The sequence below is a fragment of the Zosterops lateralis genome (assembly GCF_965231275.1).
Source record: "Zosterops lateralis genome assembly, chromosome: 1".
NCBI classification, from domain to species: Eukaryota; Metazoa; Chordata; class Aves; order Passeriformes; family Zosteropidae; genus Zosterops; species Zosterops lateralis.
The window spans coordinates 48,924,801-48,937,109 of record NC_139762.1 but is presented as its reverse complement, the minus strand read 5'-3'; the positions used below and the strand labels follow the sequence as shown (position 1 = coordinate 48,937,109).

At 37.7% G+C, this 12,309-nt stretch overlaps 1 protein-coding gene across 3 annotated transcripts in view; it reads left to right on the top strand.

Annotated features, from left to right (window-relative positions):
• Nucleotides 1-12,309, top strand: part of ELMO1 (engulfment and cell motility 1) — a 308,416-nt gene that overhangs the window by 96,953 nt on the left and 199,154 nt on the right. For all 3 annotated transcript variants that reach the window (XM_083880270.1, XM_083880272.1, XM_083880271.1), the window contains 2 exons: nt 1,122-1,157; nt 9,331-9,430. In XM_083880270.1, coding sequence (XP_083736396.1) covers nt 1,122-1,157; nt 9,331-9,430 — 136 coding nt within the window. The remainder of the gene's footprint in view (nt 1-1,121; nt 1,158-9,330; nt 9,431-12,309) is intronic.

Genomic DNA, 12,309 nt, shown 5'->3' with positions numbered 1-12,309 from the left:
GGAGTGACATTTTGCTGAAGCTTGGATCTCCTAATATAGAAAATGTTTTGATTTTTACTGCATGTTGAGGGTATTTCCCTCCACTTTTTAAGGCTGTGTGATCATCATCAAGATTTTTTTGTTTATTCATTATTCCTGGCTACACAGATAGATATCGTACCATAAAAGAATTGAGGGCATGAAATCCAAGGAGAAAATTTTGTCACTTCTCTGGTTTAAGTTAGGCTGTAGCCCAGTCTGTGCTTGGATACATGGTAAACTGTGCCAGCACTATCTTCAGGCATGGGTATTGCAGCTCACAGCTGGCAGAGAAGGACTTCAAACCACGTCCATGAAGAACATCAACAACATGAAGATAGTCTCTGTGTTTTCTCCACTGACGGTTATACAAGCTAGCCCAGAAGCTGCTCTCCTTGAGACTGATTCCTCTGGAAAAGGAGAAAGGGGAAGACAGTGCAGAAAGAGGGACCTCTTTGTTGTCCTTTTGAATACTGGTCTGCCCAGTGTGGAACTGCAGCCAAGCCTCTGAAATAAAACTGAAATAGATTTAGGAGGCACAAGAAGGGATTAATTGAGAGATTTTTTTTTTAATTTCTTTCTAGCTCCCTTATTTTTATATGTTAAAATGATGTTTTTAAAAGAGAATATCTATCTTTGGTGCCCTTTTTACCATTTACCATTCTAGCTACACAACTTTCAAAAATGCTGATGACTCTGACATCAGTATTAGTGGTGGAGACTACAAGTATATAAAAGAGTTTTCCAGGCAATAGGCTACATGTTGTTGAAACAGGACAGAAGATGCTTAATGTATAAACCTTTATTGTTTTGTATCAAAGGCTTTTTACACAAATGCTTTACTAAATTAGAATGTCTAGATATGCTTTTTTCCTAACAGAAGTTAACACAAGTGTTCTGAACAAATATTTGAAATCTATTTGCAGTGTTCTTTGCAAGTTACTGAACTGTTTCTGTTCACAGCAGATTGTTAGCAATTTACTGCCTCATATTGTATACGTGCCTGTGAATTTTATGGCTCAAGTACAGGGGGGTTGTATGCAGTAAATAGAGTACAGATGTTTTAAAGTGTTTTTCCTCACATGCAAGTTTTAATTTTGCAGACGATATCAGAAATTGCAGAAGATAATGAAGCCCTGGTAAGAACTTGATTAGATCATCACCTTGTATACTACCTCTTCCTTTGCATGACTGAGTTCAGGCCCTTGCGCTAATCTTTATATGTAAATACAACTCTGCATATTCATCAGCAAGTCTTCAATCTTCTCTGTTTTCTGCTCTTTGACGCCTGTTAAAACTTTCTGATTAAGCCTTGTTTTTGCTTTGCCTGTGGAATGAGTGCTTCATTTCTGTAACTTCAGCAGAAGTTTTACTATTTCTGAAGTCAGGCTTTTGTTTTCTTTTCTTTTTTAATTTCACCAAAAAATTATTTTCCCTACCTTTCCTATTCCCCTCTTGAGTGTCATTGGCTTGTGTGGTTTATAGTTGGCAATTTTAATGGCCAGTGTTAGTAAGATGAAAAATAAGGTCATTGTCCCAGTTTGAATTCCTGTTATTTGCTGGTCCCAGGTGATGCTAGTTGTTGCAGATAGCTGCATAAAGGAAAACTGTAAAATAGTAAACGGCCTCATATCAGAATTTCCCTGCCTACTTCCTTGATAATTTTGAACAAAATACTTCTCTTTGCTTAGAGTTAAGCACAGTCTTTGATAAATTTGAATCTCAAGAGTTGTTCTAATGTCTTGATTAGCTTGCAAATTTGACATGTCATGTATAGCTAAAACCCAAGGAAGCAAAAGAATAATCAATTAAGCATATGTCTGTCATTCTGAGAGCTTGATGTGATTTATCATGCAGGAAATGCAACTCCCCATCCAAATCTTTACTAAATCATACTTTCACAAAGCTATTGTAAACCAAGTTCTGAAACATTTATTTTTAAATCATTGCTTAATGAATAAATTATACAGTAAGAATAAATTTGGCAGGAAATTTAAATCCTTCTGCTAAGTTCACTTTTTTAACCTAATACAAAGTAACTTGTTTCATAATAGAAAAAGTTTAGGTTATGAGGAAAATTGTTAAAGTGACATGAGGCTTATGGAATTCTTGGCAGCATCAGCTTTGCAGCATGACCTGAAGGCTGTGCTGCCATTCAGCAGGGCTGTGAAAGGATGGACAATGGGGCAGAGAGAAACCTAATGAGGTTTAAATAAGTGAAGTGTATGGTCCTGTACCTGGGGAGGAATAACCCCAAGCACCAGTATGTGTTGGGGACTGACCAACTAGAGAGCAGAGAATGATCTGGGAGTCTTGGAGGATGACAACTTGACCATGAGCTGGCAGTGCCATTGGGGCCAGGATGGCCAATGGTCTCCTGAGAAGACTGAGGCCAGCAGGTTGAGGGAAGTGATCCTCTCCCTTTACTCAGCTCTAGTGAAGCCACATCTGGAGTGCTGTGTCCAATTCTGGCCTCATCAGTACCAGAAAGGCATGGAGCTCCTGGGGTAGGTCCACTGGAAGGACACAAAGATAATTAGGGGTCTGGAGCATCTCTCTTATGAAGAGAGACTGCAGGAGCTGGGCCTGTTTAGTGTGGAGAAGACTGAGAGGGGCTCTCATTAATGCAGATAAATATCTCAGGAAGATGCCAAGAGGATGATCCCAGGCTCTTTTCTGTGGTTCTTAGCAACAGGACGAGGAGCAGTGGCTATAAGCTAAAACACAAGAAGTTCCACCTCAGCATGAGGAAGAACTTCTTTCCATTGAGTCCAACAGAGCACTGAACAGGCTGCACAGGGAGTTCATGGAATCTCCCTCTCTGGAGACATTCCAATCCCACTTGGATCTGTTCCTGAGTAACCTGCTCCAGGTGACTCTGCCTTGGCAGGTTGGACCAGATGATCTTCAGAAATCCCTTCCAACCCTAAAAATTCTGTGATTCTATAATCACCCCTGCTGACACAAGGTATCTCCCATCCTTTTAGATGGTGTCCTGGGTTGCAGTTTCAAACCACAACAGATGGCATTTCCTCACTGCTGTGAAAATAGTTCTTTGTGGAAGAGTAGTTATAGTCTCTCAGCTCTGTTTCCAAATTCTATTACAATGTAGACTTCTATGGATTGTTTGTCCTCAGGACAGTAGTGAAATACTGACTTACAGTTGCATTGCCCCCTGGTTTTAGGACCTGATCTGACTGATGACATGAATTAATTATTTTTACACAGTTTCACTTTGCTTACTCATGAGAACAAGGTTTTACCCACTTGATCTTTAGTAAGATACTTATTTAGAGGATCCTTATTGGTTAATGTAGATGTATCACATCAGTGAACACAGCAGTAAAGAACGTGTCTGTGACTAAAATTTATTCTAACTTTGGAAGTTAAATCCTCCCAGTAGAAACTTCCATTTACATGGAGATACTCAGTTTAATGTTTTGATTTCCAGCAGTAGTACATAAGATAATACAACTAAATAACACAAATGATTGAATGTGAGACTTGTACTGAAAAAGATACCAGAGGTATTGTTGAGGATGTGAAACCAATAGTTCTGGAAGCTGGTTTGCTCATATGTTTTGAAAGTAAAGTGTTTACACCAGTGGTCTGTGAGTGTAGTTATCCAACATCCTGACTATTTTTCACCCATGTATTAGTGGGAAAAGATCTAGTTAAATGAGAATGATAAAAAACCCACAGAGGTTGATATCATGAACTAAACTATAACACTTCTCAGCATCCACTTCCTGTCTTCTTGACTAAAGATACTTAAAGAAACCAAATGCTAATTTACAAAAACAAGTTACTTTATATGTACAGGATGACATAATAAATTAAAAAAAAAATCCCATGAAATCGCTCTATTAATTGGCTTCCACATTGCAGTGCTAAATTGTAGTCAAACCAAACTGATTGGAGAATGATGTTTTTCCTTTATAGTGGTTTCTGGGCTTTTAAGAAAAGTAGTCCGTTTGAAGAAATTGCCATGAAATGAACAAAACCAGGAATTTAAAAAATAGGGAATAAGAAAAAGAGGTAATTCTAATTACATCTTCAGTGTATAATAGTTCCTCTGGGCTAGTTTCCCATGGTTAATGTACCTTTAAGTGGATTTAGTCATATTCCATAGTAAGAGTATCTACACTTGGATTTATTCAAGAATATTTATAGTTATGTTTAAAATTCTCTCTGTGTTTTCCTTTAATGAAAATTAATTTTCAAACATAGTGAAACCCTGATACTAGGGTTACAAAGCTATTTCATGTTCTTGGAATGCAAGGGATTTGAAATCAGTAAGGCTGACCCCTTTTAATGATGCAGTGAAACTGTACCACAAAGAAATATTTCGGTAGTGCTTGAAATGAAAAAGAAAATAATCTGTGTCAGTTGCTGTGTAGCAGTTATATGCATTTTCTGTAATCATCTAGAAAAATAGGGGCAGCAACTACACAAATTGTTCCATCATTTTCATCTGTACTAAGTACCAAGTAGGTGTGAATTGCTCCTGCTTTGATTTGACGGTGGCTTAGTTTTACCCTTGGAAAGGTCGCTTGAAGAAACAAGGCAGTGTAGAAGCAGTGAAGAGGAGCCATAGTAATATAAAGTTCACACTCTGCTGGCAAAGCATCCTGTTACATCATCAGTCTTCGTTTTAGACTTAACTGAGTTAGATTCTGGCCCCCATGGCTTTTCCAGAGCTCTTGTCCTCTGATGATTAGATATATTCTGTTCCCCTGTTAAAATTTATTCATGGCCATTTATCCTTGACAGCTCCAATTTAAAAAGCTGTTCTTACTCTTTGATGTTGACCTCGGTGATGTCAAGCCTTTCAGCTGCCCAGTTTTAGGCTGTGAGCCCAGATAAGGGACTTAGTTAACCACTCCTGCATTTAGTAGTAGGCTGCTACTCTCCTGTTACCTCCTGGCCAATTAAATTGTTTCTTTGCTGCTTTCCCTTGCAAAATTAGAGCTCATCTTTGGTTCTGTGTCACCCAGGAAAGTGATTTGTGTAAAGGTGTTCATTCTTTGGCTTCTAGTCCCAGTGGGCCAGTGCATGTACGCTGGTTGTGACAGACAAGCAACAATTAATTTCCAGATTCTACTTCACAAAGGAATTTTTCATATTAAACAGGAGATACTCCATCAGGCTTGGTAAAAGCTTGTATTCCTTTGTTTGTTACCTGACGACAGTTGAGCCTGACTAATTATCTTGATTTACATAATCATTTGAGCAGCCAAGTATTTTTCCCTCCATAACAGTGATAAAATGTTCATTTTGTTATGTGTGTGAAACATGGATTGAAATTGTTTTAATTTCTGTTTTAAAAACATCTAGGGAATTTGAGTGCCAAACTGCTAATGATTTATTTTGAAAAATAATCCAAGTTGCTCTAGGCATCTTTCAAAATCAGCACACAGGATAAAATGATGGTTTAGCATGTAGAAATGATACTAGGATGGCATGTGAGAGACAGGTGTGGTAATCAGGGACACGTGCACATTCCTGTCATTTTTATTTTCAGGAAAGAAAAACTAGTATCAAAATGTGAAGAATGGTGTTGGGTTTTTTTTTTGGGGGGGGGGGAGGTTAGTGGTTTTTTGTTGTGTTTGGTTTTTTTTCTTCACAGTTTCCTAAGGTAAGAATACATAGAATTCTTAGGAATTTAAATTAACAGGTTTGACCTGGTATTTTTTAAAGCCTAGAGATGTAGAAAGCAGCTGTTGCCTTAATCTTCCATCAGGTTTGTGAGAGAGGTTGAGGACCCACAGGCTGTATTAGAACATGGCCATTCCTATGGAATGGTTCATGCTGGGACAGCTGATGGCATTGCAAACCTCAGCATTTACTGCCTAGCAGGCTTTTACCAAGACCTGCTACAGGTGAAGAGATGCTTCGTGACCACCAGCTCTCACAATGGGGGTTAGAAGAGGGAAGTCAGCAAAGAATAATGAAATTGTATCGGTTGTCCCAATGTAAGACATCCAAGAGCCAGAGCCAAAACAGCATTCATGAGGGCTTGTAGAAGTAGCTTGCCTGAGAGCAAAGGTTATTAAGATGTCAGTGGTAATGAGATACGAAATTGCAATTACACAGTGCATCTTTCTGATCGTTTTTCCCCTCTTGCTGCATTAAAAAACACCTTCATTAGGAATTATCCTCAAACTATTAAGTAATTTAGCCAGAGCAGCAAGGGTTTGATAGTTACAGAACTGTTGTACCCTGTGCTATGGATTATTCTAAAAAGACCTTATGAAGAAAGAGGCCCTATTATTTTTTGGACTTTTTGTATGATCAAAACCCTTACAGAGACCTTGAGTTAAACAGCTCCCACCATGTTTTCTTAAAGGTTGCTAATTTTATAAGCCAGCTTTGATTCCCTTGAAATTTCTACCCTCTATTCTGTCTGCTCCTCTTAATAGTGTGAGTGTGTCTGTGTGTATGTGTTTTGATATGAATTACTTGAAAGTCTATTTCTACCTCTCTGCTTGGGTTTAACCACTTAACAATGAATCAACACCCTTCCCCTCCCCTTGCAGATGCTTTAATCCTTATCTTGCCCTAGTTACCCTGTAGATTGCTTTCATCTTTAGCTGTGCTAGTCCTAATGCTTATCCCTTAAGCCTGGCTTTTGACTTTTGCAATGACACTTGGTGTATACATGTCTGGGCAGGTGCATGTGTATAGCCATGTATTTTAGAAGGACATAGTGTGTATATGTGCTGCTGCATAATAATAGAGCTGAAGCATTTCTTGCTGCTTGATTAGTCCCAGTGTTGCACCTCTCCAGTCATTAATTATTTGAAGCAGAGTCACTGGAGTGACATCTGATGAGGTGTCTGATCATTTTAAGTTGAAAAGTGCTTTCACCTTCTGGATCCCAAACGGTTGTATCACTGTCAGATCTACTAAAACTAGGTTTATACATTCAAACCAGAATTGTCAGCTCCATTAGCCAACTTTATTCCTCAGAGCTGTGGAGGAGCATGGATTAATCAGTATCAGTCAGGTAGGATTGATCAATAGTTTTGATGAGAAGACTTAATGGACTAGTGAATCCAGGTTAGTTTAATTCCTTTACAGTCCAGCCATTGCTGTTCTGAAGATGAATATCCATGCATAAGTTTGATGTAGTTTAAGTAAGCCCTCTAAACTATACCTTTTGTTGATGGGAATTAGTTTTCAGGTACAATTTATTTATAGAAGATAATTAATATACTAAATACAGGTTAATTGACTATAATTTAAAACAATAGATTAGCAAATTTATCTCTGATAGATGATGTGCTTAGTTTAATGCTGGGAGAGATTTTTTATCTACTTTTCAACCTATATGACCTACCTTTTTAATTAAAAAATTATTTGAAACTAATCTTGTATTTGTGGACGTATTCCGTCATAAAGATGCATAAGCTTTTAGAAGAAAACCTTTCCTAGGGTTGCTTTTTTATTTGTGGGTTCATAAATAACTATATTATGCAAAAGGAGTGAATGGAGGAACATGACAGGAACAGAGCTGATTAAATTTCCTGAGTCTTATTGTAATTTTAATATGAAATCCTTTGTTATTTGGAATGCTAATGATGACATTTTAAATTTAATGTAGTTCTTAAATGATTTGCAATATTAAAGAAACCCCCAATAAATAAAGCGACTATGACAAAATAAAAAGGGAAAAGAGCATCCTCTGCCCCCTAAAACAAAACCCAGAACTTCTAGACCATTTGTTTACTAAGGAAAGTATTTCCTGTGAAATTACAGTGGATTTTTAGAGACGTTGTTTTTCTTGTTTGCCCTTTGGTGTAGGTTTTTCATTTTGTCATAAGTAATCAAAGCCACTGTGCATACCTGTATTTACTGAAGGGAAAGGTGTTTTGGTGGGTTTTTTGGATTTTACTCACGAAATGTCAGGAATGGCAAGGGTATTTTTGGTGGAGGAAATCTCAGGAGTTCTGGCAAAATGTCCTTTCTTAAAAGACGAGGCCACTAAAGTCTGCATCTCACCATCAGATATCCCTAAATGGCAGATTAAACCAAACCCAGCCACTAGAGTTGCTGCATTGAAGCTGATTTGTCTGCATTATTCTTATGTACTGCTCTAAATGTCTTCCATCTGAGTGGATGTTCACTTTAGGTTCATGCAGGATAGTAGGAGAAACCACAGATTAAGGAACACCAATTAATGACATTGATTGACTATAGCTGTAATATTTGGCTCAGGTTTTCAACATACTAAGCTTTTCAGTTCCAGTCTGACAGAGGAGTTTTTTTATTCTATCTTTTTATTAGGCATAAGCTGCTGTATTAAAATCACTGGGACTATTCATGCTGTTTGATTGTATGGTTTTGCTTTTTAATGGCTTACTGGCAGAGCATCTTGCAGGCAGTTTGACATCCCCTGAAAGGTAATTCACTGCTCCCTTTCAGGATGTCTGCATTGCTGTTTGTAGTGAGTAGCTACCTCATGGAAGGCTTTCACTGAAATCAGTGTGGCTGCTGACTGTTTGGTGCCCTGATTGTGTATAGATAATCTTTAAAAATTGCGGTTTAACATGAAAAATTCCTGTGCATTGAGTCACATTATCTCTGATGAGTTTAAACTTGTTTTGAATTTACTTGAGTTCATACAAAGATTTGTTGCATTTCAAACATACAGATGTAAAATGCAAGGTAGTGGCCTGCATTTTAGGCCTAAAAAGTTTGAGCTGGACCCTTTGCAATTTGGTTGCTCATAGATAAAATAAAAGAGATGCATCTTCAGGTTTAAAGAAAGAAATCAAAGCATTAACTGTTAGAAAGTTGCTGCTCAAGATATATAATCTCTTCTGGTGCAGTTTTAAAATATATTTGCTTCCTTGTAAGAGAAGGAATAAACAGTGCTCTAACTTCCCACCAGTTTTTTTGATGCAGAGCTACCAAAATGTGACACCTCTACATAGCCTTCGGTTAGGACAATTTCATAAGTGCCAAGGAAAAAGTTCACTTATTTCATCTGTTAGATCAAAATATCTGAATTTATGGGAGAAGTTTAATTTGGACTGACTGATATTTTTTTGAGCATTGCATGCAGTGTTCTCCTGGGGATTACTTCTTCTCTTACAACTGCTTTCCTCCAGTTGACTATTCTTGTTATCCATGCTAAATCATTTTGGAGACTAGCTACAGCATGACCTCTCGTGCTCTTCTGCTACCTCTTAGTCCATAATTGGCTTCATTTTCCTGCCTTTCTGAAAGCTTCCTGATGCTTTATTCCCTCAGTTGTTGCCCTGCTGCAATACTGGTAAATGTTGTCATGACTCCTGTCTCTTGCAGCTTTGGAGATATGTTGTCCTTTACACTGACTGCATTTGTTGAGCTGATGGATCATGGGATTGTATCGTGGGATACATTCTCTGTGGCATTCATTAAAAAGGTAAATTTGTAATCAATGCTATCTGTTCTATATCAGTTTAAATATTTGAGGTGAGTTGTGATTTGAGTTTGGTTTTTTTTTTCCTTTTTCCTTTTTTTAGGTACATTATTTAGGTCATTGGTCAAAAACGGTTCATGAAAATGGGATTAAAGTGCTGTTTCAAACTATAAATGCTTGTAGCTGCAGAATCTGGTTCAACTTCTGTGGAAATCAGTTGGAGTAAATTGGGATCAACACAGTATTAAGCTTGTTACATGAGAAATTGCTTATTCAATTACATTGTGACCTGCCTGTGCAGATAAAATACAGTTAGAGAAAAAAATTGATATTTTGATATAATGTAAACTAAAATGAGTAATGCCATATTTCTAGGAAAAAAACCCCAGCATTGAAATATTTCTTCTGGAGTATTGGAAGAAGAGAAATGAGTTAGTTTACAATTTGAAATTAGGATGATATCTACTGAGTTAATCAAGGTGAACTTTGCCTCTCTGAATCTGGCAGTTGAGGTATGTGGTTTTGATCTGTCCCCAGTTTGCAACAAATCTTTCTTTACCTGCATGTCAGAGATGCACAAAAGCAGCAGAAACATGGTAGTACTCTTTAGGTACAGAGGTTTAGAAGACATCAGAAAAAGTTTTATGTTACTGATTTAACACTTTTCATTTACCAGGGAAGAAAAACCCCAAAACCACATAATTCTTCTTTACAAAGAACTTTCAAACCTGATTGAATTTATCATAATTTAAAGTGCATTTGTACAGGTTTAAAAGATATCACTTACTTCACTAAAATAATATCAGAAGCAGTAATGAAATTAATATAACCTGTGGCAAGGAAACCTTCATTTTGGCAGAGTGTGTTAGAGCAAGGACTTCGAATTTAGTTAGAAAATTGCTACCATCAAAGGAGAGTAGAAATTTACTTTTGTTGCCAAAAGTGTAAGAAGGATCAACTTATGGAAAAAAGCATTAGATGTTTTCAATACTAAACCTCAGTTTTGGTCATCAAAAATTCTGGATGCATTTTTAATAATAAGAAAGAAATACTGTAACTGATCTGAGCTTTGGTCTGGTGTTTAAATTTTTTTTGCAATCTCACAGTGCAGATAGGTTGTGATGACAACTGCTGTTACATTCTAATGGCAAAGAAAATTCTACAACTGCTTTTAACTGATGGCAGGAGACACAAAGTCAAGTCCAGAATGCCTTATTTTCTAGGGGAGCCTACTATGGAGCATGTGAAGAAACTTACTAAAGTTAGTTTAGAACATCAACTTTGTTAATGGTTCAAAACAAATGTCTTTGTCCAAATTTATCAACACCTTTTGCCCTGTGGATTGTATTGTAACAACAAAAGAAATTGTTGTGTTACTGTTGTTAATAGCTCATCTCTTCTGTCAGGCACTTCTATATGTTTCCCTGGATTATGACCCAATTAAAAAACAAAAACAAAACACAAACCAAAACAACAACAACAATAAAAAAAAAAAAAAAAACAAAAAAACCACAAAACCCCCAAAAAACCCCAAACCCAAAAAAACCAAAAAACAAACAATCAAAAAAACAAACAAACAAACAAACAAAAACCCAAAAAAACAAAACCAAAATCAAAGCAACAAAACAACCAAAAGACACAAACAAAAGCATTTTCACAGTACCTGTGAAAACCAAAACTGGCAAGTAAAGCCAGAAGTGAAACTGTTGAGCAAGAAAGGGGGCAAGGAGAATGATAGGAGAGTTAGAAGAGAAACAGAGGGACAAGATAATGACAGAGATTGAGGAAAGAGGCTCAGGAGTGCATGTGGTTGGGAGCCAGAAAGGCAGAGCCCTCAGTGGTGCAGTGTGGGCATGGGACAAACCTAGCAGAGCACCTTTGGACCATGCTTTATCTCTGCGGCAGCAATCTACAACTTCATCCTCACTTGCTCCTCTGACTTTTGGCTTTTGACAGGCCACTTGAGGTCCTTGATGGGCTTGCTCAGGTGACTGACAGGATGGATAAGGGACATGATAAGTTTCTGCTGAGGGGGAACTTGTAATCAAGTGTTTCTGCCTTTTGAAGCTGTCTTTCATGTTAAAAAAAAAAGCTAAACATTAATGGGGTTGAATTAGTCTGAATTTTTTCTTGAGTAGGTTTTTAACTTGAAAATGTAGAAGCTGAAGGAGACCTCAAGGGGAATGCCTGACTGCTTCTAATGAATAACTGCTTGGTGTTGGATTCAGACTCTCTCCCATCCTTTGGGTACCTAAAGACTGCTATTCCAACTGTAGCAAGTAAGATTGATATTTTCAAGGAGAACTTTGTTCCTTATTTTAAGGGAGAATAGCAACATAGGGAAAAACTTCCTTATGATATGCAAAGTTCTCTCAAGACCTTTTTCTTGCTTATGATGATATATAGTTAATTTCCAGATTCCACAGCTGCCTAAAGGATTTGGATTCCAAGTTCTTAGAAAAAGTTGCCCTGATTCGTTATCAAAATTGTCCTGGTTCTGGCCAGGACAGGGTTAATTTTTGCAGTATCCAGGAGTGGGCATGGCCAGGACCCAGAGGTTATTCTATACCACCTCACATTGTTTTCTGGGGACAGGGGAAGGGGTCCCTTCTGGCTCGGAGTAGTGTGGCAGTGGTCCAGGTTCCCACATCATGAGCATTCGCATGTGGAGGATGGTTCACCTCTCTTGTGCCCTCTGTTATTGACAGTGTGGCTGTTACTGTTCTTTTTCTTACTTCATTGCTGTTTCCAGTAGATTTTTCTTATCTCAGCCCATGATGTTTACCTTTAGTGCCTCCAGTTCTCCTCAGGCCCACCACAGGAAGTAGTGGGGGGAGTGAGAGAGTTGATGCATTGTTTGGGGTGTTTCAGTGGGAGCACTA